Source organism: Panthera onca, chromosome B2, assembly GCF_046562875.1.
Source record: "Panthera onca isolate mPanOnc1 chromosome B2, mPanOnc1 haplotype 2, whole genome shotgun sequence".
Classification (NCBI taxonomy): domain Eukaryota; kingdom Metazoa; phylum Chordata; class Mammalia; order Carnivora; family Felidae; genus Panthera; species Panthera onca.
In genome coordinates this window covers 142,124,549-142,149,906 of record NC_138343.1, presented here as the reverse complement: position 1 = coordinate 142,149,906, position 25,358 = coordinate 142,124,549, and the positions used below count along the sequence as shown (strand labels likewise).

The 25,358-nt window shown below is 42.9% G+C and overlaps 1 protein-coding gene across 8 annotated transcripts in view; it reads right to left on the bottom strand.

Moving 5' to 3' along the window:
* Window positions 1-25,358, bottom strand: part of SYTL3 (synaptotagmin like 3) — a 92,206-nt gene that overhangs the window by 48,812 nt on the left and 18,036 nt on the right. For all 8 annotated transcript variants that reach the window (XM_078447521.2, XM_078447528.2, XM_078447527.2 and 5 more), the window contains one exon: window positions 11,428-11,492. In XM_078447521.2, coding sequence (XP_078303647.2) covers window positions 11,428-11,492 — 65 coding nt within the window. The remainder of the gene's footprint in view (window positions 1-11,427; window positions 11,493-25,358) is intronic.

Genomic DNA, 25,358 nt, shown 5'->3' with positions numbered 1-25,358 from the left:
CTGTTGCCTGGGCCATCTAAAAAAATCATTGTCAAAGCCAATGGCATCTTTCCCTCTATATTTTTTCTTCTTCTTCTTTTTTTAAATGTTTATTTATTTTGGAGAGAGAGAGAGAGAGACAGAGCATGAAGAGGGAGGGGCAGGGAGAGAGGGAGATAGAATCTGAAGCAAGCTCCAGGCTCTGAGCTGTCAGCACAGAGCCAGACGCGGGGCTCGAACTCATGAACCGTGAGATTGTGACCTGAGCTGAAGTCGGATGCTTAGCCAGCTGAGCCACCCAGAAGCCCCTATATTTTTCTTTTACGACCTTTATAGTTTTAGGTCTGTTGTCCATTTGTACTGTGTTAGGTAGGGATCCAACTTTGTTCTTTTACATGTGAGTATCCAGTTTTCCCAGCACCATTTATTAAAGCCTGGCCCTTCTGCCTTGAACGATATCGGCATTGTTGAACGTCATTTGACCACGTATGCAAGAGTTTTTCTCTGGGTTTTCTAGGCTATTCTATTCCACTGTTCTCTGCTTGTCCTTATGCCAGTGTCACATTGTTTGGATCACTGCAGCTTTGTAGTAAGTTTTGAAATTGGGAAGCATGAGTCTTCTAACTTTCTTCTTCCTTTTCAGGAACCAAACAGGGGCACTTGGGTGGCTTAGTCGGTTAAGCGGGCTCTTGATCTCAGCTCAGGTCATGATCTCACGGTTCTTGGGATCAAGCCCCGAGTTGGGCTCTATGCTGATAGCATAGAGCCTACTTGGGATTCTCTCTCTCTCTCTCTCTCTCTCTCTCTCTCTCTCTCTCTCTCCCCGTCCCTCCCCTGCTTATGTGCGCTCTCTTTCAAAATAAATAATTATTTTTTTAAAAAGAAACAAACAAAATGATCCCATTTTTAAAATGGGCACAGGACTTCAATAGTCAAGAAAATATACAAATGGCCAATGAGTACATGAAAATGACAAGATGTTCAACATCACTCATCATTAGGGAAATGCAAATCAAAACACAACAATGCAGCCACTATGGAAAATAGCGCAGAAGTGTCTCAGAAAAATTAAAAACGGAACTACGATATGACCTAGCAATCCCACACTGGGTATATATCCAAAGGATATGAAATCACTACTGAACAGACATTTACACTCCATTCACTGCAACATTGTTCACAACAGCCAAGACATAGAAACAACTTAAGTGTCCTTCAACTGGTGAACAGTTAAAGAAAATGTGGGATATATTAAAACAGAATATTTTCAACCATAAGAAGGAAGAAATCCTGGGGCGCGTGGGTGGCTCAGTCGGTTAAGCAACCAACTCTTGATATTGGCTCAGGTCCTGGTCTCATGGTTCATGAGTTCAAGCCCCACATCTGGCTCGATGCTGATGGCACAGAGCCTGCTTGGGACTTTCCCTCTCCCCCTCTCTCTCCCTCTTCCCTGCTCACACGGTCCCCCTCTCTCAAAATAAATATTTTTTTTCTAAAACAAAATGAAGAAATCCTGCCATTTGTAACAACATGGATAGACCTTGAAGGCATTATGCTAAGTGAATAAGTCTGACAGAAAAAGATCAATACTATATGATGTCACTTATATGTGGAATCTAAAAACATGAAACTCAGGACAGAGAGTAGAATGGTGGTCGTCAGGGGCGGGGGGCAGGGTAAATGGGGAGATATTGGTTAAAGGGTACAAACTTTCAGTTATAAGGTAAGTTCTGGGAATCTAGTATATAGTCACCATGGCGACTACAGTGAATAGGACTGTGTTGTGACTTCAAAGTTGCTGTGAGAGCAGTGTTAATGTTCTCACCATAACAACAATGGCAAATGGCAATTGTGGGAGATGAAAAGATGTGTTATCAAACCTTATTGTGATACATTTTTTTTGCAATATATACATCTATCAACTATCCAAAAAATCCATACGCAGAATGGAATAAATGTCAGGCTAGAAGATACGTAATACATACTGAGGGAATGACTTAAAGAAATACACAATGGAATACCACCTCATGCCCATCAGAATGGCTATTATGAAGGAAAGAGAGTAAGAAAGAGAATCACAAGAAGGATATGGAGAAACCGGAACTTTGGGCACTACTAGTGGGAACATAAAATGGCGCAGCTGCTGTGGAAAATAGTATGGTGGTCCCTCAAAAACTGAAACATAGAATTACTGTTTGATCCAGTAATACCACGTCTGGGTATAAACACAAAAGAAGGGAAAACAGGAACTTGAACAGGTATTTGCGCACCCATGTTCATAGCAAGCACTGTTCCCGATCGCCAAAACGTAGAAGCAAGCCAAACGCCCACTGGGATGAATGGTAGACAAAATGCAGTATATATAACCAACAGAATTTTGTTTGGTCTTAAAAAGGAGTAAAAGTCTGACACATGCTACAACATGGATGGACCTTGAAGATGTCATGGTAAGTAAGAAAGACACAAGAGGACAAATATACTGATTCCATTTACATGAGGTAACTAGCGTCGTCAATTCATAGAACCAGAAGGCAGAATGGTGGTCACAGGGAGCTGGTTGGGAGGGCGGAATGGACGGTTTGTGTTTAATGGGAAAGAGAGTTTGGGTTTTGCAACATGAAAAAGCCCTGCAGTCAGATGGTGGTGTTGGTTGCACAAAACTGTGAACGTGCTTAATGCTGAATTCTGCACCTAAAAATGGTGACAGTGGTAAATTTTATGTCTATTTTACTGCAATAAAACAATGAACATGCAGTTCTTAAATAGAAAATGATTTCCTTAGTTAAGTATGTATGTGTCTGTTCTTTCCAAAGATGTATTCATATAAGGAGATAGCTCAATGTCCAATTGTCAGGGTGCTCCCTACAAACTACCCTGATCGATAATTTGGTCTAAACATATGAACACATGAATTCTTAATTCAGAAATCCTATTCAGTTCAGTGATATCACATTGGTTTCTTTTTTTTTTTTTATATTTTTTTGAGAGAGAGAGAGAGAGAAAAAAAGGGGGAAGGGCAGAGAGAGAGGGAGACACAGAATCCAAAGTGGGCTCCTCACTGTCCACACGGTCAGCTCAAAGCCCGATGCAAGGCTCAAACCCATGAACTGTGAGATAGTGACCGAAATCAGATGCTCAATCAACTGGGCCACCCAGGCACCCCTCACTTTGGTTTCTCATTCTGTTCATAAACAGGAAAATAATGATGGTCACCAAAATGCGGTAGCATCATCAGCCTATCATGTAGAGCAGAGGGAGGCAAACTTTCTGCAAAGGGTCAGGTTAAAAAAGTATAGGCTTTGCCAGCCATAGGATCCCTGTTGTAACCTCAACCATTGTATTGCAAAGCTGGCCACAGACAGAAAGGAGTGAGCATGGCTGTGTTCCAATAAAACTTTACATAAACAGATGGTGGGCTACATTTGGTCTACGTGCTATAGTTTGCTGACCCCCAGTGGAGCGGGGAGTATTGAGCAAACTAAAATACTGCTAGCCTAATAACTAGCCCATTTAATCATGGTTTCCCCTTCATGTTAAAAGCAATGGATCAAAACCCAAAAGGAGATAGGGAGGTAGTCATGACAATTCGGGACCAAATATGTAAACTGCCTAGGGTGGCCTCATCATCAAGGGGCAGTAGACAGGGCACAAAGGACAGTGGCAGAGGCAGAGACACAAAAATAATCCTGGTAGGAAATCTAGCACCCAGAAACCAGCAGGAATACTCTAGTGGCCTGGGGAGATATCTGAGATATAATACAGAAAAAAAAATCTGGGTTGACTTGATGTATTCAAAGCACCTTGGACAATGTAAGCACTTCCATTTTTGAATTGCTCCTCTGAACAAAGCCAAAGGCGTCATGAAATCAAAGATGACTAAACTCAAGAACCTGTCTCCAGAAGACTATTACCTAGAAACACTGGGTCAGAACAAAAGGTTTGAAGGTCAAGGCATTACTTCATACGGTAATCATCCAATCTGACTTGACAGTCTCTGTTCTAACTAATTTAGAAGAACTGGTCTGAAAATCTGTCAGGGACGTGACAAGCAATCCGATCAGCTGGGAAAATCACTTCTAGGACACACACTGCCCATTGTGGGCTTGTGTTCATTTCGTCTTTCCTCTTAAGGAGAGCAGTGAGAAAGAAATATTCGAGAGAGTAAGACCCCACATCCTCTTTAAAAGAAGACAAAAGCATATACAAAATTATGTATCTGGTAAATAAACCTGATTTCATAAAGACACCCTCTTGTGAACGTAAGCATATGAACTAGGCACTTGGTCTGCAACCTCTAGGAAGCTTTATTGAATCATCCTTGCAGACCCCACTTGCTGAATTGCACGGGTCAAAGGTCTTTCCTGAGCCAAATAACAAAGAGGCCATAAAGGCAGAGTTTTGCAATAGAGTCACCCCTATTTACTCATACCTACTTCTTTTAATCCACGGGCCCAAGTTTTCCAACTGCACACAGCCAGTCCTGACAGCTGTTCTCATAGCCCTGCAATCAGATGGGCCATATCGGAGCTGCCCGTGTAGAAGAATAAAACTCTAAAAAGTCACATGAAGAATTAAATCACAGTTACTACTAGGAGGGGGTGATAAAAATTCTTTTCCTTCATGATAGTGAAACATAATATGGTCTTGGTTAGTTATATAAGTGAGACCATCATCAGAGGCTATATTAAGGTACAGCCTTCCTAAATTATTTTATTTTTGCATTACTAACAACAAAATGAAAGTCACAACAGATTGTTTATAGGTAACATTTAACTATTCTTAAACTTTGAAATATATTAGTATTAATAGTATTAGTATTGTCATCTTTCCCCTCTTAAACTGAAACATCAAGCAAGAAAATGTCATACTTATAAAAAAAAAATTTTTTAATTAAAAAAAAAAAAACACACGCATTCACAGCAAGGAGCCAGAAGAGGGCGCTATCTCTATAAGCTTAGCAGATGCCAAAAAAAAAAAAAAAATAAGATCGGGTTTTCAGTTCATTTTCTAAGTTATTAGTGATCTAGAAAAGGTCCATCATAATTGTTTATTATATTTGCTACTTTGCCAGGGGCTTTCAAACTTAAAATGCATAAAAGATTATTTGGGGACTTGTTAAATACACACTGTTGAGTCTCCCCTGGTCCCATAGCATCAGGAGATTTGAATTTGAAACAGATCAGAGCTGATCCTGGAGCAGAGTTCCCAGAAGCCACAGTAAAAACCTTCAATGCAGAGATTGTCAAATGCCCCACGGTGAGGGGCAGGAGGTGACAATACCCAAAAGGCTGGGTAGCTGCCTACAGAAACACTGGAGACCCCATGAAGGTCTGTATGTTTTGATCATTCTGAGGCACCCCAGATGGACCGCAACTATGGCATACAAGGAACTCTTTTCAGACAGTAAAGCTAAATATCAAACTATGAAATCTTGGACAGGGAACAAAAGCCAGTTTATAATCAGAAAAAAAATTTAAGTAAAGCAAAGTATTTAAAATATTTTTTGTACCATCTACCCGCAAAATAAAAAAAATGGAGTTCATCTTTTCTTGCTTTTAAATCTTTACAAGGGTTGGGAAAGTAGCACAAGAAACTGCTACAATATCTATTATTCTTCATTGGATTACTACTTATACCTTATCTACTTTCAAGGAAATTTGGGGAGAATTTACCATAAACGGCACATATCTAATAGAACCATTAAAAGAGGCACATAAAAAAGAAATTGGGTGACAATGGGCATAATTATTGCTGGAATTACTTCCATTGGACATTAAATTTGGCTCACGGTTTCTGGATGCTAACAAGGAAACGGACGCCTAACTTTTCATCTGTAGGTACCTTCTTGGTATCTGACTGTATACCCACAAGAAAAGACTTCCGTTATGTCAAAAAACATAACACTGTGGGCGTAGCTGACAGAAAAGAGCTAAGAGCCTGAACGTATACAGAAAGGACAGCTTCAGAAGTTCACACAGGTGGGAAATACTCAACTCTGCGAGTAATTAGACGAATTTGATGAAAACCACAGGAAGCCACTTGAGACTACCAATGTGGTTTGGCCAAACTGACAAAGTTGTGTTTGCTTTTCAGGATAATTCCTACTGGTGAGGAGGGCACACGCTTCCCGGAGGCGATGTTCCCCACGTTTCACCTTATCCTTTTCTTTCTAGAAATATTCAGAGATGTGCTAAAGATTTATCTACAAAGAAGTCCGCTGTACTTTATTATTTTAGTAATACTATAAACTTCCAAAAATGTAACAGCAAAACTGGAAATTCCCTCACTGTGCAATAGCGATTTGGTTCAATAAATGAAGTCACATTCCAATGATGGAATGAGATGCGGTTATCAGAAATTATATAGCTGATGACAGTTAAGGATATGGAAGAATGTTCTTTGTGGATTATTATGTAAAGAAATAGTATAAAACCATATATATGATTTGATCCCAATTATGTAAATCTATTAGCTTGGCTCATACAAAATTGCCTTTATTTAATCATTTTTACCTAAAAACATCAATTTCTTATGGTTTGATCTCAGTACTCTTAAAAATGTATGTGTGTAGTTATGTGCGTTTATGTGTATATTTATATACACACACAGGGGCACCTGGGTGGTTCAGTCAGTTAAGTGTCCAACTTCAGCTCAGGTCATGATCTCACAGTTTATGGGTTCGAGCCCCGCATCGGGCTCTGTGCTGACAGCTCAGAGCCTGGAGCCTGCTTCGGATTCTGTCTCCCTCTCTCTCTCTGCTCCTCCCCCACTAGTGTTCTGTCTCTCTGTCTCTCAAAAATAAACATTAAAAAAAAAGAACTATATACACACATATATGTGTGTATACACTCACAAACATACATACATTTCCTCACCAAATAATAGAAATAATGTATATCAAAATGTTAACAAAACATTTCAGGGTGAAGTCATTGTATTTTTAACATTATTTGGTATGCTTTTCTTCACTTCTTTTTTTTAATGAAAATATATTACTTTTACACTCAGAACAAATGTAATTTGAAGTCACGTTTCAAGAGATAGGAGGTAACGGGGCCAGAGTGTGGTAGGACAGCTCACGTACCCTGCCAAGGTCGTGTAAATGAGCACACACTTCCCAGGGGGCAATTGGGCAAAACATATCAAAGCCTTTTAAGTGTTCACACATTTGATTACTCATTCTTCTTCTAAGAATCTATCTAGAGGAAATAAAGAGATGCCAAGATAGTATAGGATGTTCATCACAGAGTTATCTGTAATATGAAATTTTGAATACCTTGATGCACTCACTGACAAGAAGGAACAGGTTGCATAAAAGATAATTCATCCATCTGATATATTTTATGCAGTGGTCAGGAAGTGTCTTGATAGCATAAGAAAATGTGCTAAATTGAATTTTAAAAGCGACATTTTAGTCTATGTGCTGCTGAAGCAAGCACTAAAAGCCAGAGTAAAACCTACATATAGTCTGATCATATATTCGTTTAAAAAATTATCAAGTCTGTACATGCACACACATATGCACAACATTACACAGAAAGAAGACTGGAAGAGTATGTGTGTGCATGTGTGTGTGTGGAATTAACAGTGGCTTGTTGAGCGGTGGGATTTTTATTGCCTTCTGTGCACCCTTCTGTATTTCCCAAATATTCTGCAATAAGTATGCATCCCTTCTATGATCAGATGAACAATTCATTTTTAAAGAGAAAAGAAAACTCTCTTTACAAAATGGGAGGAGGGAATGTCGGGGAAGCAGGTGGAGTCATGGGGACCAGCTAGGAGCTACTACACTGTAGGTGGGAGTGAGGAGCAGGGAAGATTCTAGGACTGGGGAGGCAGAAATGTCAGGATTTGCTGACTGACCGGATGCGGGGAGGGAGTGAGGTATGATTCTCAGGTGCGTGGATTAAGATTAGGATTAGGATAAGGACGAGGATAAGGAATACGGGCTATGGTAGCCTGCTTCCTGATGGGCTCCAGGGCCCCTTGCCTCCTGACACCCCCTGTGCCATCCCCTTCCACCCTGAATCGAGCAGACCTGTGCCACCACAGGATAGAGCGGCAATGACAGGGAGAGCTTTCTGAAGCTAGGCCATAAAAGAGATGGAAAGAGACAGAAAGTAGGAAGCAGAATAGAAGTTCCCAGGGGTTCTGTGGAGGTGAGGGAAGGGGAGAGCGTGGGAAGATGAAAAATTTCTGAGTATGGATGGTAGTGACGGCTAGACAGCAGGGCGAACGCACTCAATGCCACTGAACTGTGTGGTTAAAAACGGTTAAAATGGTAAATTTTATGCCGTGGGTATTTTACCATAATAATTTTTTTTTTTTTAATATAAAAGGGTAGGATTCTGCCTTTGTCTCTCTTGGCCCACGAGCCTGGGGGAGGCCAGCCACCACGTTGTTGTGAACACACTCGAGCAGCCCCGTGGGGAGGCCCAGGTGTGGAGGGACCCAGGGTTCCCGCGACAGTGGCACTAGCTCGCCAGGTGCGTGCGTGAACCCCGGAGAAAGCAGATCCTCCAGCCCCGGGCAAGCCCCCAGCTGGAGACAGAAACCATGTAAAATAATACTGACTGTTTAACCCACTACACTTTGGAGGAATTTCCTACCCAGAAATAGAAAGAGGTACAGATCTGAGCTGTCTCATACTCTCTCGTGGTTTAAACCACCATCTCGTTTCTCTGGCTTCGGATTAGGATGTGGAAGGCTGGGAAGAGCCGTGTTCACACCATTACAGCAAACACTGGATAATACGCAGAATCGGAGTCTGGAACACATCACAGAGCAGGGATTGCCGCGGGCTCCCCATCAGGGCCCACCAGGGGGTGCCAGAGAGACCGGAAGGTGGGAGGTTCCTGGGAGCGTCCACTGAGAAGAGGCCCACCTGGTACCCACTTCCTACAGTTACCATCACTGTGTTCCCACAGGGCTCCCTTTTTGCCTTTCTTCCTCCAATAATACCTGTCTAACCAATTCCCTAAATTAAATTCTCTTTGCTCAAAGCCCCACGTGGTTTCCATTTTCCTAAATGGTCCTCAGAGCATACCGCGCGTGGGTTCAAGTCAACTCCTCAACTACTGTGCCAGCTTCTCTCCCAGGGGGCACAGATGTAAGTGAGGTAGAGTTCCCACCTGTCCAGACAAGCCTTCATCACCTCACCCCCACTGCCCTCCCCGACGCCCGCCTGCCAACCCCCACCTACCCCTGGTTTAGCTCACAGAACCATGTGTGCTCCCCCAGCACGGCACTTTTCTGGGTCTTTCCACGCATTTTGAGCACATCTCGCCCCAAATTGGACAATAAGAAATGAGATACCTCAGCACTGGACGAAGCAAGAGTAGAGGAGGAAGGAATTGGGGTTTTTTCTTTTTTTGTTGTTTGTTATACTTTCACACCTTGGGAGAAACAATAAAAGGATGATTTTGTCTCAGGCTGCCTTTCACTGTCTGATTTTTCTTATCTTACTGATATTTTCATGCTGGTGGAAAGTCAGTGGACAAAAAAGAGAGACCCAGGAGTTCAGTTTCAGTCCTTAGCTCAGGTGGCCGCCACGCTGGTTGCTTCTATTCACTTCTACTCACTGGGAGAGTGCCAGAAAGACGATGAGAAGATAATGAGCATGCACGCGCACACACGCACGTGCACACGCATGCACGCATGCACACACCTGTGTTCCGGCCTGCAAATCAATTTCCCTGATTCAAATAATGATACTAAAACTTTCAACAGTGCATAAAATAGTTGCCAGGAGAGGTCTTCCCAGACTTGTTATTGAGAAATTACAGGAATTTCACTCCCTACAGTCTTACTGTTTGTGAAGTAGAAACTGAGTGAAAAAAAAATGAGAATCTACCACCTGAAGAAGACCCCAGCCCCCCAACAAGAAAATTATTTTTTTAAGTACAGTCTACTCCCCAACATGGGGCTTGAACTCACGACCCCAAGATCAAGAGCCACAGGTTTACCGACTGAGCCAGCCAGGTGTCCCCCCCCCAAAAAAAGTATTTTAAAGTCACAAAACAAAGCCTAAAACTTAGACCTCACGCTGCCAAGCCCGCCTAGATTATGCCCTAAATGGGGACGATGGCCCCGAGGGGCCAGAGAAAGGAGTTAGTTGAAGAAGCAAATCTTAGTGTGCTCCAGAAGGCCTCGGTACACAAACAGGTATGTACCTGAGATATGAAACTTTCACGGACAGGTAGTATTTAGGAAACAGTGTTAACAAGTCTGCTTGGGAGAGAAGGGGGCGGGGGCGGTAAGGAAAAGGGTTGAGAAACGGTGTCCCAGGTGAGGTCACACGCACTCGCTCACCCTTTTGCTTCAGCCTGCCTGTTAGCACTGTGCTTCCTTCCAGATTTCTGATCAACTTGGCAGAAACATCGTTTTTTCTCGAGTAAGGAAAGTCAGGAATATGATCCAGCAGAGAATTTAATGCCGACTGAATGTCAACTTCAGCCGACCGTGCCTTTTACAAAAGCGGAGTGTCAACACTCCAACAAATGGCTTCCTTTCCTCACAACGCATCTGGGGTTGTGGCTACATAGCTTCTTTCCGGCAGAAAAAAGGTTTCAAGCTGCCCCATTCCCTCTAGGTCAGCCTGGGCTCCTTGTGTGCAGCCCCCACTGTCACACACGTCAGAGGATGTGTGTTACCACCATGGACGAATGTGATTCACAGAGCATGTGAGCTCTGCTTTATTTTGATGACACGTGCGTGCGCTTTTGTCTGAAAAGTTGTCTTCCTGCCCATGCAGCTCACATCCTCTGATGTGGGCACCTCTGTTACCGAGGCAAAATTAGTTCTCCCCCTGGCTTCCAGTCCCAGCTACCAATTACACCACTACATCAGCTTTGCAAAGACTCTGTAAGATATTCTTGTGGTACCCAGACCATATGCGCATTCACGCTCCTACAATCACGACATGTGCTCGCTTCCTAATCATCAACATCTGCTAAATTCTAATCCTGTTCACTCTCCGTGGCCTTCAGTTATTCAGTCATTTTGGCCAAGTCTCAGGAACAAGGTATTGTGCTTAGTGCTGTAAGGGACTAGATTTTCAAAGCATAGTTTCTGCTTATGGAGAGAAAGGGAAGTATGCAAATAGTAATACCACGTAAGGCACTTGCCACAAATTTTGGAAAAGATGGACAGCCCAGAGCTGCCCGTGTTTCGGAGGAGGGAGACCTCACTCCCACACGCAGGGAAAAGCAGGCAGATTTCAGCAGTTAGAACTGAGCTAAAGAGGGGTGGTCTGCAGTCAAAGGCGCTGAGCAGGGTGGGCCAGGGGGCGGGGGGGTGGGGAAGCATAACCGAACAGAACTAGAGGTCAGAAAGGAAAGACCTGTCTACCAGGACCTGTAAAGTTTTGTGTATTCAAATCCTAACACCAAATATTTTAAAACTGGGAATGTATCATTTTACTTTAGTAAAAAACTTAAGGGCATTTACCTTCAGTTGGAAATTTCTTGGCTCGTTCCTCAAAGAACCATTCTCCAGTTTTTATTTTCACATTTCTGAAAAACAAGCAGACAGGAAGCCTCAGATAGCGATGTGGTCGGTGCCGTATTTGGCTCATAAGGGGGAGGTAGATAGTCTCACAAAAGATTAGTCTCGCAAGGTTCCTCAGAGTTCATGTTTCTGATCTCCCCCTGCTAACTTTACAGATCCCCTAGAGAGGTTAAGCAACCTGACTAGTTAAGTGATCTGACTAGTTAAGCAATCTGACTGGTTAAGCAATCTGACTAGTTAAGTGATCTGACTAGTTAGCAGCAAGGCTGGAAGACTATGCTTGGGTATATTTTACCCTACATGTAATACGTACTTGTAATGTTTGCATACTAACATATGTGTATGACCAACACATATTAAGTACTTAATGTTTTCTGAAGAAATATACAATGAGAAACAAAATTGCCACCAAAATGGTCAATTTATGGGGTGCCTGGGTGGCTCAGTCAGTCGAGTATCTGACTCTTGATTTTGGCTCAGGTCATAATCTCACAGTTCATGGATTCAAGCCCTGTGTTTGTGGAGCCTGCTTGGGATTCTCTCTCATTCCCTATCTCTCTGCTCCTCCTCCGCTTTCTCTCTCATGCATATGCACACGCTCTCTCAAAAGTAAATAAATAAACTTTAAAAAATGATCAATTTATTATGTTTACAGCAGCAAACAGTGGCGTGAAGGATAGTCAACACAAAATCCAACGCTGCCTATTTGGCTAAGAGGGAACTCATCCCTAGGTTAGGTTAAGGTTAGTTTGTGTTAACCACGACGTTTACTAAGAGCTAACAGAGTAGCTGAGAAGTTTCCTGGAAGGCCCTGAAGTCTGGAATATGGGATCAGTGTACTTCATGGAGATCCGGGACCTGGGTCCGAGTGGACCACCTGAGAAACAGGGGAAATGACCTGTTCTTGCCCAGCTGCTCGGCCAACACCCGCTAGGGTACGTCTACACCCCTACACCTCCAGTCTTGGTCACATGTGGAACAGGATGCAGGGCCCTTTATATGCTCACTGACTGAAACCAAAGTCCCCAAATGCATTGTGCTCTTCAACAGTTCCCAAATTTCTGGAGAAGCCACTGTCAACCTCAAAAAACCTTGGAAATGTAGAATTGTTAACACCCTTTTAGGATACAAAAAAGTAAACACACAGATATTACAAGTTATCCACACCCTTAAAATGATGTGCCACAAAACTTGCCAATTCCTGGGTTATGAAAGTTTAAGAAAAATTAAAACTGTACCTTACAAATTCTCGTCTATGTTTACCGAAATAAGTGTTCTCCACTGGGTTCTTTTAGGCTATATATGAACTCAAATGCGTTTTTCTGAATGAATGCTTACAATTGCTGTAAATGTAAGCAAATTCACAAATATATGTCCATCTCCATGTTTTTAAAAGAAATACCCTCTTTCTCTACGGAGTTCTAGTAATTGTTAGAAGATACTAACCATCTTCCCCCTTCGTCTAGTTAGAAACTATTATGTTCTCTGATTAGTAAGTAAACCATGATTCCCAATGCTTAGCGACTAGAACAAGAGAAAAATACACGGGGCATTTATAAATTGTGATAGAAGAATTTTGATAATCAGTCACTACCGTTCAGAGCCAAAATATATAAAATGTTCAAATGTGATATGTGTCTAGAGAGACAGAGAAAAGTTTGCACCATAAAATTGAATATCTAGTCTTTGAGAACTCAGCACCTCGAAAGGGCCCCCTCTGGCGCAAGAAAGCAAGCAAGGGATCAACCACCAGGGGAAGTTTGGAGAGATAAATGGGCCAGTGGTGAATTCACACCCCTCGAAGGGCCACACCCACCAATTTCTCCATGCCTGTGGGGGCCTCCTCCATCTTTATCAGCAGGGCAAGGTCTAAGTATCAGATGAGGAGAGTCAAAGAGCAAAATCAAATGTGGAACCAGGAGGCTTCCATCGAATGGATGAACTCCACTTCCTGGATTTCTTTTCCTGGTGGTGGTGACCCTTTCAGCTAATCAGGGCTGTCACGCTTTGCAGCCATTATCCTTGTGTCCAAAAGCATCCGTATACAAGCCGGGGCCGGGAATGGGGCAAGGGCTCAGACTGGAAGGAGGTCGGAGCTGAGAATTCATCAGTGAGTCAAACCACCACCCCCTACAGTCAGCAGTGGCTAGCCAGACACAGGTGCCTGGCTGAGAAGTAAGCGCCCAGGTGCATGGCCAGGAAAGGAGAGCTCAGCAGAGGGAGGGGGGAAGCTGAAGGCACCCGAGTAAGTCAGTGTTTTATTACCAAGTCCTCCTCTAGCCTAGTGCTCTGGGTTTCAGACAGAATTAAAATATACGTTGCCTGGTGCCAGTTATCTAATTGAACATCCCAACTGAGTACTTGTGAAGTTCAACAGGAGCTTATTTGGCAGGACAGATTTGGACACAAACTTGCACAAATTTGGTCTCTCGGGCTTGTCTGTGTTTAAATAATAGAAGGATAAAAATGCCACAGTCCTAAACCACATGCCAAACAGCACTTTTTTACTTTGAGGCTGTTTGCTTCGAGAACAGATTTGAGCCGGATCTCCCTAAACACTTCTTGCAGAACCAGCCGTTCCTAAGCAATGATTCCCTAAGACCCTTAATAAAGGCTCCCTGTGCACACCAATCCCAAGCTGCAAAGGGGGGACCATTTGTTGCTCTTATCGTCTAAGACAGAGGTGAGCAGATCTTGCAGTGATGACACCATCACATCTGTCCTCAGTAGGGCCAGCGCAGGGTAGACTGACTCACAGTAACCAGAAGAAGCGTTTATTATTTCTTCCCAGATGATTGATCAGAATCTGCCTATGAAAGCTTCTTGGAATGAAATATGGCCCTTTGTAGCAACGTGGATGGAACTGGAGAGTGTGATGCTAAGTGAAATAAGCCATACAGAGAAAGACAGATACCATATGTTTTCACTCTTATGTGGATCCTGAGAAACTTAACAGAAACCCATGGGGGAGGGGAAGGAAAAAAAAAAAAGAGGTTAGAGTGGGAGAGAGCCAAAGCATAAGAGACTCTTAAAAACTGAGAACAAACTGAGGGTTGATGGGGGGTGGGAGGGCGGGGAGGGTGGGTGATGGGTATTGAGGAGGGCACCTTTTGGGATGAGCACTGGGTGTTGTATGGAAACCAATTTGACAATAAATTTCATATGTTGAAAAAAATAAAAAAATTTAAAAATTTTTTTTAAAAAAGCTTCTTGGAACATTTTCTGAGCTCAGCAATAGGCTAATGCTTTTACACTCCTCAGAATGGAGACTTGCGTCTTTCAAACTTCTTTAATCAATTGCCAAATACATCTCAAAAAGCAGAAGCCGAGGGTTGTGGGGACAGCAGAAGATGCAGAACTAGGAGACCTGAATTCCGTGCCTGACCTTGTCAGTAACACTGCATGAGGATCACTATCATCATAAATGCCAAGCTCGTGGTGCATAGCCAGCTCTTACTACACTTCTGGAGGTTCCAGCGTCCGTTTTCATAGCCTTGACCTCTGCTAATGCTGTCATTTCATCAGTAAACAGGAAATAACAGTTGGAAAGCCCTTTGCAAATTCCAGCATACACACTTGTTCAATGATACAATGAACGGATGACCCTAACAGAAAGACAGTCTGACCTGTTACTCTCAGCGAGCAGTGAGCCCAACAGGCCTGTTGGAAGGCAGTGTTGTTTTGCATTTAATTACTTGCATCTGCAGATGGCTAGCTGTCCCATCCACGCTGGATGCTCTTCAGAAAGTCAGCATGATGTCCCTGGAGTTGCTTAATGTATCTTCCACCATGCAAAGGACAAGAAGTGAAAAGTCGGTCTGCAGAGTCAGGATTCCTAGAAGGCCTATAGAAGCACGTTTCTCTGGGCAGATCTGTTCTCCACCCAATGTCCTGATGGCCAGGGTGCCTCAAGAGTGCCCTGGTGGCTCACCAGACAAACAGGCTGCAAAAAGCCCAAGTGAAGAAGCCTAATATTGTAAAACTGAGATCAACCTAACCGCTTTGCATGAGCTTGTCCACCTGCGTGGTCATTCCCAGCCAGAGCAACCTTGTGCATGCAGATAGCTGATTTTTTTTTTTTTACTTCAAATAATCTTGCATCTAAGATGGTTTTTAGTTACAAAGCAAAACAGGTTTTTTTTTTTTTTTTTCCTGCCAGCTCAGTAGATCGGCTTTCAACATTTTTACAGGAAAAAAAAGACTGATCATTGTGATTAAATCCTCGGTAACTAGGGGAGGGCTCGGGGAATCGAGATGAAGATACAGAAATGACTGTATCGAGCTGTCACCACCACTTCTTGCAAAACATTAATAACTCTGCCTCGCTGGACCGCAGAGAGAAGGCAGGTCCCCTCTGTGTCACTCTCAGGGCTGTATCCACAGCCCCAAGCATGACTGAGGAGCAGGGCAGGGGCCAGTGAATGCAAGCAGCTTGGTGAATGAGTAAAAATGCCCAGCTCTGTGGGGAGCACCCTGGGGACTGAAGAGATAGGATGGGACCCTGCTGGCGGTAAGCACTGAGGTCTAATGTGTGTCAGACTCAGGCACCGGGCAGAAACCGTAAATGAGGAAAGCGGGCCATTGTGAGACAGTAAGGAAGAGTGGGTGCCACGGTGAACGGGAGAACCCACGGCCCATTTTAAGACATTAAAACGATAAATATTAGACCCAGGCCCCAAATATTAGACGTAGGCCCCAAAATAAACAAGACCTGTGGGCTTATGCAGCCTGTTGGCCACTAGTTTGTGACTCTTGGTTTGTTACATCGGATAACTAATTGACAAAAGTGAGAAAAATTCTACTGTGGCCACACAGAGCTGCGCTTAAGACCTCAACAACAAAAATCAGATTAGAGGGACGCCTGGGTGGCTCAGTTGGTTAAGCATCTGACTTTGGCTCAGGTCATGATCTCACAGTTTGTGAGTTTACGCCCCACATTGGGCTCTCTGCTGTCATCGCAGAGCCCACTTTGGATCCCTTGTCTCCTATCTCTGCTCCTCCCCTGCTTGCATGCTCTCTCTCAAAATAAATAAGTAAACTTCAAAAAAAAAAAACAACAGGGTTAGATGCTGCACATCACCCTGTCTTCCCCAGAGACTGAAGGGGGGCCTCCCCATCACTCCCCTGCACCACCGCATGAATGGCGAGAGATACGGAGCACGTAATAACTGAAGAGACAACGGAGAGCCTCTGACAAAATGCCAGCCGGCAGGAGAAACGGAGTCCCGAAGACCAGAGAAGTGGCCTTCTCAGAAGGTGCACCGCAGGGGAATCCAGGGCACATTCCAGAAAGCACTTCGTTTTCAAAAGCACCTAAGCCCAGACTCCAGGAGAAGAAAACAGAAAGACATAAGGACAAGCCAGGCTGACATGAAGAGACATCAGACTCTTTTCGGAAAGAAAAATCTAGGAAACTAACAACACAAAAGCGGAGTGACTGGTGACCGACCAGAAGGAACAGAACTAAGGGTCTAGGAAATGGAATCAGTGACACAGACTCAGTAGAGGCGCTGTTCCAGGACACGAACAGAAAAGAAAAGACATTAAATGTTGCAGGAGAAGATAACACAAATGGGGGATACAGAACAAAGCCAACCTACATATTAAAAGGTATTTTTTAAGAAGCCAGGGCAAGGGGCATAAAAGATCATCAGAATAGTCACATCCAACTGAAGAAAATGTTACTGAGTCAAAAAAACAAGCTGACCTTCCCCACCCACCCCCACCCCCCCCGTTATGATGACTATTATCAAAAACAGGGACGCCTGGGTGGTGCAGCTGGTTAAGCGTCCAACTCTTGATCTAGGCTCAGGTCATGATCTCACGGTTTGTGGGTTTGAGCCCCGTGTTGGGCTCTGCACTGATGGTGCAGAGCCTGCTTGAGATTCTGTCTCTTTTTCTCTCTGACCCTCTCCTGCTGGTTCTCTCTCTCTCTGTCTCTCTCAACATAAATAAATAAACATCAAAAAATAAAAACAAACCAACCAACCCCTGAAAATAACAAGTGTTAACGAAGACGTGGAGAAGCGGGAGTCCACACTCTTGGTGGGATTATAAAATGGTGCAGCTACTACGGGAAAGAGTATAAAAAAATTAAACATGTGAGGACCATAGGAGCCTGCAATATGTCCCAAAGAACTGAAAGTAGGGTCTCAGAGATATTTGCACACCCATGTTCACAGCAGCATTTTTTACAACAGCCAAAATGTAGAAGCGACTCAAGTGTCCATCAACAAACTAATGGCCAAACAAAATGTGACATACTCGCCCTATGGAATGTACAGCCTTAGAAAGGAAGGAAACCTGCAATATCGCTGCAACACAGAGGAGGCTTGAGGACATCACGCTCAGTAAAATGAGCCGGTCATAAAAAGACAAGTACTGTACGATTCTATGTCTAGGAGTACCTAGGATATGCAAATTTACAGAGACAGAAAATAGAATGCTGGTTTTCAGCGGGAGGAAGAAATAAGGTGTTGTTGTTTAATGGGTACAAAGTTTCAGTTTTGCGAGATGAAGAAGTTCTGGAAACAGATGGTGGTGATGGTCATACATCTGGAAACAGATGGTGGTGATGGTGGTGATGGTGGTGATGGTATATATATATATATATATATATATATATATATATATATATACACACACATATAAATAAAAACAAGCGGGGCACATGGGTGACTCAGTCAGCTGAGCGTCCAACTCTTGATCTCAGGTCAGGTCCTGATGCTGGGATTGTGGGATGGCTCCATGCTGAGCGTGGAACCTGCTTCAGATTCTCTCTCTCTCTCTCTCTCTCTCTCTCCCTCTCCCCCTGCCCACTCCCACTTGCACAACACACTCTCTCTCTCTCTCAAAACAAAACAAAACAAAACAAACAAAACAAAACAAAAAACAAAAGCAAGAAATCCAAGGGATAGCTCAAAGGAGCTTGAGGGAAGGCTACTGATGTCATCCTCAAATATGCCATGACTCAGACAATATGCCACCCACTTGCTCTTCTGGGGCAAAAAATCCTTCAAGAGGCACTTTAGTTTATTGAAAAATGAATCAAAGTGAAGAACTTGCACATTGGCAAATCATGGTCTCAAAAGATTGGCAACTAGTGCCTGAATCTATTAAAATTTAGACTTAGTTTACTAATTGTAAATATAATCCTAAAACCGTGCAGGTGACAAACATAATTACTGAGGGAGATATTATAAAACATAAAAGTAATAATTTATAACAATACAGATACTTCAAAATATTTGACAAAATGAATAAAATTTATAAAACGTTTCTGTCTCTGTGGATTCCTGTCTCTACTCTGGATACCGCATGTGAGTAGAATCATACATTTTTCCTTCTAGCTTATTTCACTTAGCATAATATTTGCAAGGTTCATTCACATTTTAGCATGTGTTAAATTTTCATTCTTTTTTATAGCTGAATGATATTCCATAGCATGTTTATGCCACATTTTTTTTTATCCCTTCATCTGTGGATGGACACTGGGTTGTTTCCCCCTTGTGACTATTCTGAATAATGCCGCCATGAACACCAGCTTATTATCTGAATATGTGAAAGCTACAGATTGTTGTCAAAACCAGCATTAATATTTTCATTTTGCTATTTCAGGTGGCAGAAGGCTTTACAATACACTAGCTCTTAGGATCTGTCAGCATTCATTCATTCATTCATCCATTTATTTTAAGTAGGCTTTATGCCCAACATGGGCTTGAACTCACGAGCCTGAGATCAAGAGTCACATGCTCAGGGTGCCTGGGTGGCTCAGTTGGTTAAGCATCCACCTTCAGCTCAGGTCATGATCTCATGGTTTGTGGGTTCAAGCCCCACGTCGGGGTCTGTGCTGACAGACAGCTCAGAGCCTGGAGCCTGCTTCAGATTCTGTCTCCCTCTCTCTCTGCCTCTCTCTCTCTCTCTCTCTCTCTCTCTCTCTGCTTCTCTCTCTCTCTCTCAAAAATAAATAAACATTAAAAAAAAATTTTTTTAAGTCACATGCTCAACTGAGCCAACCAGACACCCCAGGATTTATCAGCATTTATAAGATTCAAATTTTAAATACTTGCAGTTCCTAAATCGAACTGAAAATGAACTCAGATACCTTTAACACATAAGATTATACATTATCTAGGATGTTATGTGCATTCTACCACCCTTTCCCAAGCATAAGGCAACATAAATTTACTGCCCCTAGATTATGGAGCCTTAAATATAAAGTAACCATTGAAAGAGGGCTCTGTTCAAGTTAACAGTTTCACTGCCTTATTAGCAAGTTTTTACAATTTTCAAAGGGGAAGAAATAATTGATTTCTTATCTGATGACTTCATTTCTGTTGTTATAAAAGTATTCTTCATGTGGGTAGCAAAGTACATAGCAGAATTAGGCAGACATATTTCTTTCCATTTGTTTATTTGTTGTTTATTAAATTTATTTTAGAGGGGGAGAGAGTACACAAGCGGGGGAGAAGGGCAAAGAGAGAGAGAGCATCCTAAGCAGGCTCCATGGTCAGCACAGAACAGATGTGGGGCTTGATCCCAGGACCCTGGGATCATGACCTGAACCAAAATTAAGAGCCAATGCCCAACTAATTGGCTGAACCACCCAGGCACCCCTTTTCCCTTTTAAAGAAATGGTTTTGTTAATTTCTTTAAAAAAAACATTAAGTGTAAGTTTGAATCTGACAAAGATATCACAAAAGCGAATCCCATCATTACCAAAGCATCCTAAAGATAGAAGAAGGTGTTTCAGATCTCATACAGAGGTCAGCTTTAACATTAGCGAGAAATCCGTGGGCAACGTTCTTTCAACAAAATACTGATTCTTAAATATCTGCATTAATGGAACGGTACAGGAGTTGAAACATCTAAAATCGCCAAATCCACACATGACTTCTCTCTGGCGTTGGAATGTGCTTTGGTCTGACCTAAGGGCATGGGTAGGCTGTTGTGGAAATTCCCATGAAGACATGACTTCAAAGGACCCACCAGCCTGCCCGGCATCCCTACGCCTGCCAGTACCCTTAACTCTAGCTCAGAGTGTTAACTGAGGCAACACTTCCCTACCAGGCAAAGTGCCAGCTGGGACGGCAGCCTCCTCGCTCTGAACTTCCCTGTCGGGTGAAAAGTTTCAGCTCGGCTGAGTGAGGTGACAATGTCAAGTATGAATAAGAGAATTAATGGTACAGAAAGCTTACTAATCTCAAAGAAAGGTTTTAAAAGCAAGAGCCTGCCATGACTAATCAAGCACTGATCGCAGAAGAAATTTCAGCCTCGACAAAAGGAATGATAGTCAAACTACTGTGAAGGTATTCCCTTTGGTACGCACAAAATACTTTCCAAAATAAAATTTTTCTCAAAATGTCCTATAAATGTCTACCTTTTTACTGTATGTTTTAGTAGCATAAGACTTCAAAGAATATTAAACAGTCATTACTTCCATCTGGTCAATGGATTAGAAAGGACGTCATGATCCTATATCTGATTACCATCTATCGCATTCCTAGAGAAAGCAATATACACAAGCCGTGTGAAACAGCCATGCTGTCGTGAGGACCAAAGCAGATGCCATCTGTAAGTCAGAACTGACAGGAAAAAAACACTTCATTTTCAAAGAACAAAAGGCTTTTCCCTTGTGAAATTAGATTCAGTGGCTAATCTCTCAAAAATGTGCAAGAGGGGCACCTGGGTGGCTCAGTTGGTTAAGCGTCCGACTTCAGTTCAGGTCATGATCTCACGGTTCGTGGTTTCCAGTCCCGCATCTGGCTCTGTGCTGACAGCTCAGAGCCTGGAGCCTGCTTCAGATTCTGTGTCTCCCTCTTCCTCTGTCCCTCCCCCGCTTGCACTCCATCTCTCTCTCTCTCTCTCTCTCTCTCTCAAAAAGAAATAAACATTAAAAAAAAATTTTAAGAAAGAAAGAAAATGTGCAAACATACAACTATGTGAAATATTTTACTCAATATATTTAACTTGTGTATACTTTTTGGTGTGAAACACATGAGCATAGTCTCCATCAGCTATGTTCAAAACCAGATTAGAAAAATTGCTTCTTGGCCTTTCGGCTGAGATCAAGTATTAAAATGAGATTAGAAAAAAAAATCAGGTCTTGAAATAGAAGACAGGCAGCAAAGAAATGTCACTTTAACCCTGGCATCAAACTAAACTCCTTCTTTTCCAGCTCTCCCATACCACACCCAGCATTCAATTTCTTTTCAATATTTCGTAGAGTTAGACCTTTTACTCACACGAAGAGCAGAAGTGTTTACAATAATGACCGCAAATTATTCCATTCTCATACATTGGCTATTTCCCTTGATGGGGATAAAGTGGGGATTCAGTATTTTATCAAAACATGGGATTAGGAAAACACCGGGGGTAGCAGTCTGAAAGTTCAAAGATTATATTTTCCAAACTCTGGGAAGTTTAACTTTAAACAGGAAATACAATTGTTAGAGAACTTGTCTTGAAATGTCACTTGATTTTCAACAACAATTATTTTACGCGTTGCAAAAAATACGTCATCCTCTAATGATATCTTTACATCTAAATCCCAATCTAAAATGTATTTGGACGACAACAACAAAAATCCCCTTTAATAAATTCCAAAATCGTATTTAACCCTTACTGCTCTGCAGCATTAATGCAAATCCCAACCTGAGAACTAAGAACGTGACAATAAATGCCAACGTCTGTATCAGTTTGGAACGGGACACGCTTAGGTTTCTGTCCATTAGCCTCAGGCATAGTTCATCACAGGAATGTGAGCAGCCCATACTCTGAAATCAACAGTACTGCCCCCTACCATCTGAAACCCTAACTCTAAAATCTCTGCTCTAGTTATTTTATAAATAGCAAATGTGCCTAATGAAACCGAGAAAGCATTCCAACAAATCTCTGAGGCTAAAGAATGAATGAATGATTGTTTATGGTCACAGCCGATTACGAAGCAAGAGAAACGATCACAGTTTGAAGAGAAAATGTCTTGAACACGTGTAAGTCCTCAGCAATCTACTTCAGGGAGATGAGCAGGTTTTTTCTAGACACGTGGAATTTGATGCTATTGCACAGTAAATAATTTTGAAGGGAAAACAATCAGTGTGAACCTAAGCCATCAACCTCAATCTTATTTTTTAAAACAAAAGCTAAAACAAACAAGTAAATATAAAGCTTAGTCTCCTTGACCTATTTCAACATGGTTGTTAACCTCGTGCCATTTCATCGCGGAAACTGTCTGTATACTTGAGGGTGGGGGGTTGTGGTAATCAACCAAAGAAGCAAGGATATTTATGTCTCTTTCTCTTCTTTCCTTCTCCTAAATCAGCCTCTTTGGATGGCTCCTGCTAAGGACAATATACGTCTCCTCACGACTGGAAGCAACTTTCAACCAACTTTGTTCTCCCAAGTCCTTTCCAACTTGTCTTTGTTTCCTGGGGTCTTTTCTTACTGCTTCTCTTTTACTCCCGAGTTCTTTTCGCCTCCAGCCTCATCACTTCATAGCCCCTTCACCGCAAAGACTCTCTTGGATCATTGGCCTTCATCTTCCTGTCCCCTGGGTTGCCCTGCAGAACGCTGGTCCACTTTGGTATGGCTTTCTTTTGGCAATGGTTCACACCCCATTTCCTACGGTCCAATATCCAAGGTCTTCTCTCTCTCTTTTTTTAATGTTTATTTATTTTTGAGAGAGAGAGAGAGAGAGAGAGCCCAAGCAGGCTCTGTGCTGATACAGGGCTCAACCCCACGAACTGTGAGATCATGACCAGAGCCAAAATCAACAGTTAGCCACTTAACTGGCTGAGCCACCCAGGTGCCCCCAAGATCCAAAGTCTTTTGAGTGGCTTTTCTCCCTTCAGGTAGGACGGGGCAGAGATCTAGGAGGGATGGAATTCAGGAGACCAGGGTTTTCATCTAACTGACTCCCTGACCTTGGGCTAACTTTCTTATGTCTCTTAGCCTCTGTTTCTTCACCTGTAAAATTAGAATAATAGTTGAAGCTGCCCCATAAAAGTGTTTTAAGGTTTAAATGAAACATGCAGTGTAAAGAAATGCTAGACACTCATTCCCACACTGTCCTCTCTCCCTGAGGATGCCTGTCTCCCTCTCTCCCACTGACCCTCTTCCAGAAATACTCCAACCACAGATACTCTGAAAGTCCCCTCGAACCAGCTCAGCCCTCCATCCTCTGAGCTCCTTGTGACCTTTAGCAGCTCTTGGAGAGAAAACCTGCCTGTAGCAGAAACCTCAAAGGTCTCCTGGAACCTCCACAGAACCCCAAGGCACATTCCATAGGCCTTTTGCGCCAATTTGTAAGTTGGTTTTATTTATTTATTTATTTATTTATTTATTTATTTATTTATTTTAATGTTCATTTATTTTTGAGAGAGAGAAAGACAGAATCTGAAGGAGGCTCCAGGTTCCGAGCTGTCAGCACAGAGCCTGACATGGGGCTCGAACTCACAAGCTATGAGATCATGACCTGAGTCAAAGTCGGACACTTAACCAACTGAGCCACCCAGGCACCCCTGGTTTTACTTTTTTAAAACTGCTAGCCTACTCCTTCTTCTTTCTGGATTTAAAAAACCTCCTTCCCTCCTCCTGGTTCCATGATGGATCCACTTCTTCCCAAGGACTGAGTCTCCAGCTGAAGGTGACCCAGGGAGAGGAAAACATGGGGCTCAATCACCCCTCTAGGACCCAGCTCAGTTATGACTGTCAAATACTCTAAAGTTTTACCAGGCTCTGCTTTGGCCCTGAAATAGGATAGCAGGGCAGGGTGACAAAACCAGAGAGAGGACATAGGGCTGCAAAGAAAGGAGAACGAGAAAGTGTGTGTTGTTATAAATTATTTCCTTCTCTCCCCATACAATTTCCTGGGGCAATGGACTCCTAGTAATGCAATTATCTTAGGTATTTTGAAAAGCAACCTGATTTCAAAATAAGGAAGCCAGGGTTTTAGAAATCACACTCTGTGTCCTTCGCGGGTAGAGTTACAAGAGCCAGGACATGACGCCCTCTCGGGTGGAGAGATTTCAACACCGCCGGCTTCCCGGGAGATTGCCTCAGCCTTGTCCTTTTGTTTTGATTTTTAACTTATAGTTAACTACTAGAAGACAAAAAAAAAAAAAAAAAAAAATGCTGAATTTAATCCCTTGGCGGGCAATGTTTACCATTAGACTTCAAATACATATGGCTGATTGAAACGAGGGAAGAAAATCTTAAGACCTTTCCAGACATTCTTTGGAATTGTTTCCCACTCTCTCTAGAGCCCGGGCCTATGTGAGCACAGTGTGGCCGGCTCACAGCAAATCTCCGTCTTTCCTTCTCAAGGTAAGAAAAGCCTGCAGGGCTTGAGCAGGGAGCACTAGCAAAAGGAGAAAAGAAAAGCCTGAAGGACACTGGCCTCCACAAACCAAGGAGCACATATAAAATGTGCAGACTCAGCTGACTGAAGTCTGTGATTCGGCAGCTGCCACAGAAGTAAAGGAGCAAAGCAAAAGCTGGTCAAACCACTTCTCTCTGGATGAGGGATTGAAATGAAGCCTCGAGAAGGGACAGGAGGTTTGAGGCGATTAATGGCAGGCACCCAATAAACACAAGCTTCCAGTTTAGGGGGAGAGAAAACCCGGCCAGCGCACGCACACCGCGTGATCTCTGTCCAGGGCCCTCGCACTTCTGCAGCAATTTTTAGAAGTTGTTTTCAAATCTCAAAGTCTCCGATGATTCTCCTAGACTCACACCAAGCAAACATTTCTCCCTCCCTCTGCGTTCTGCGATGCCCTCATGCACGCTGACCCCAGCAGACAGAAACGCCGCCTCTTGCGTTTTCAAGGAATCGATGACCAGCGCGTGCTTGCTTTGAAAAGCGGGAACCCGGG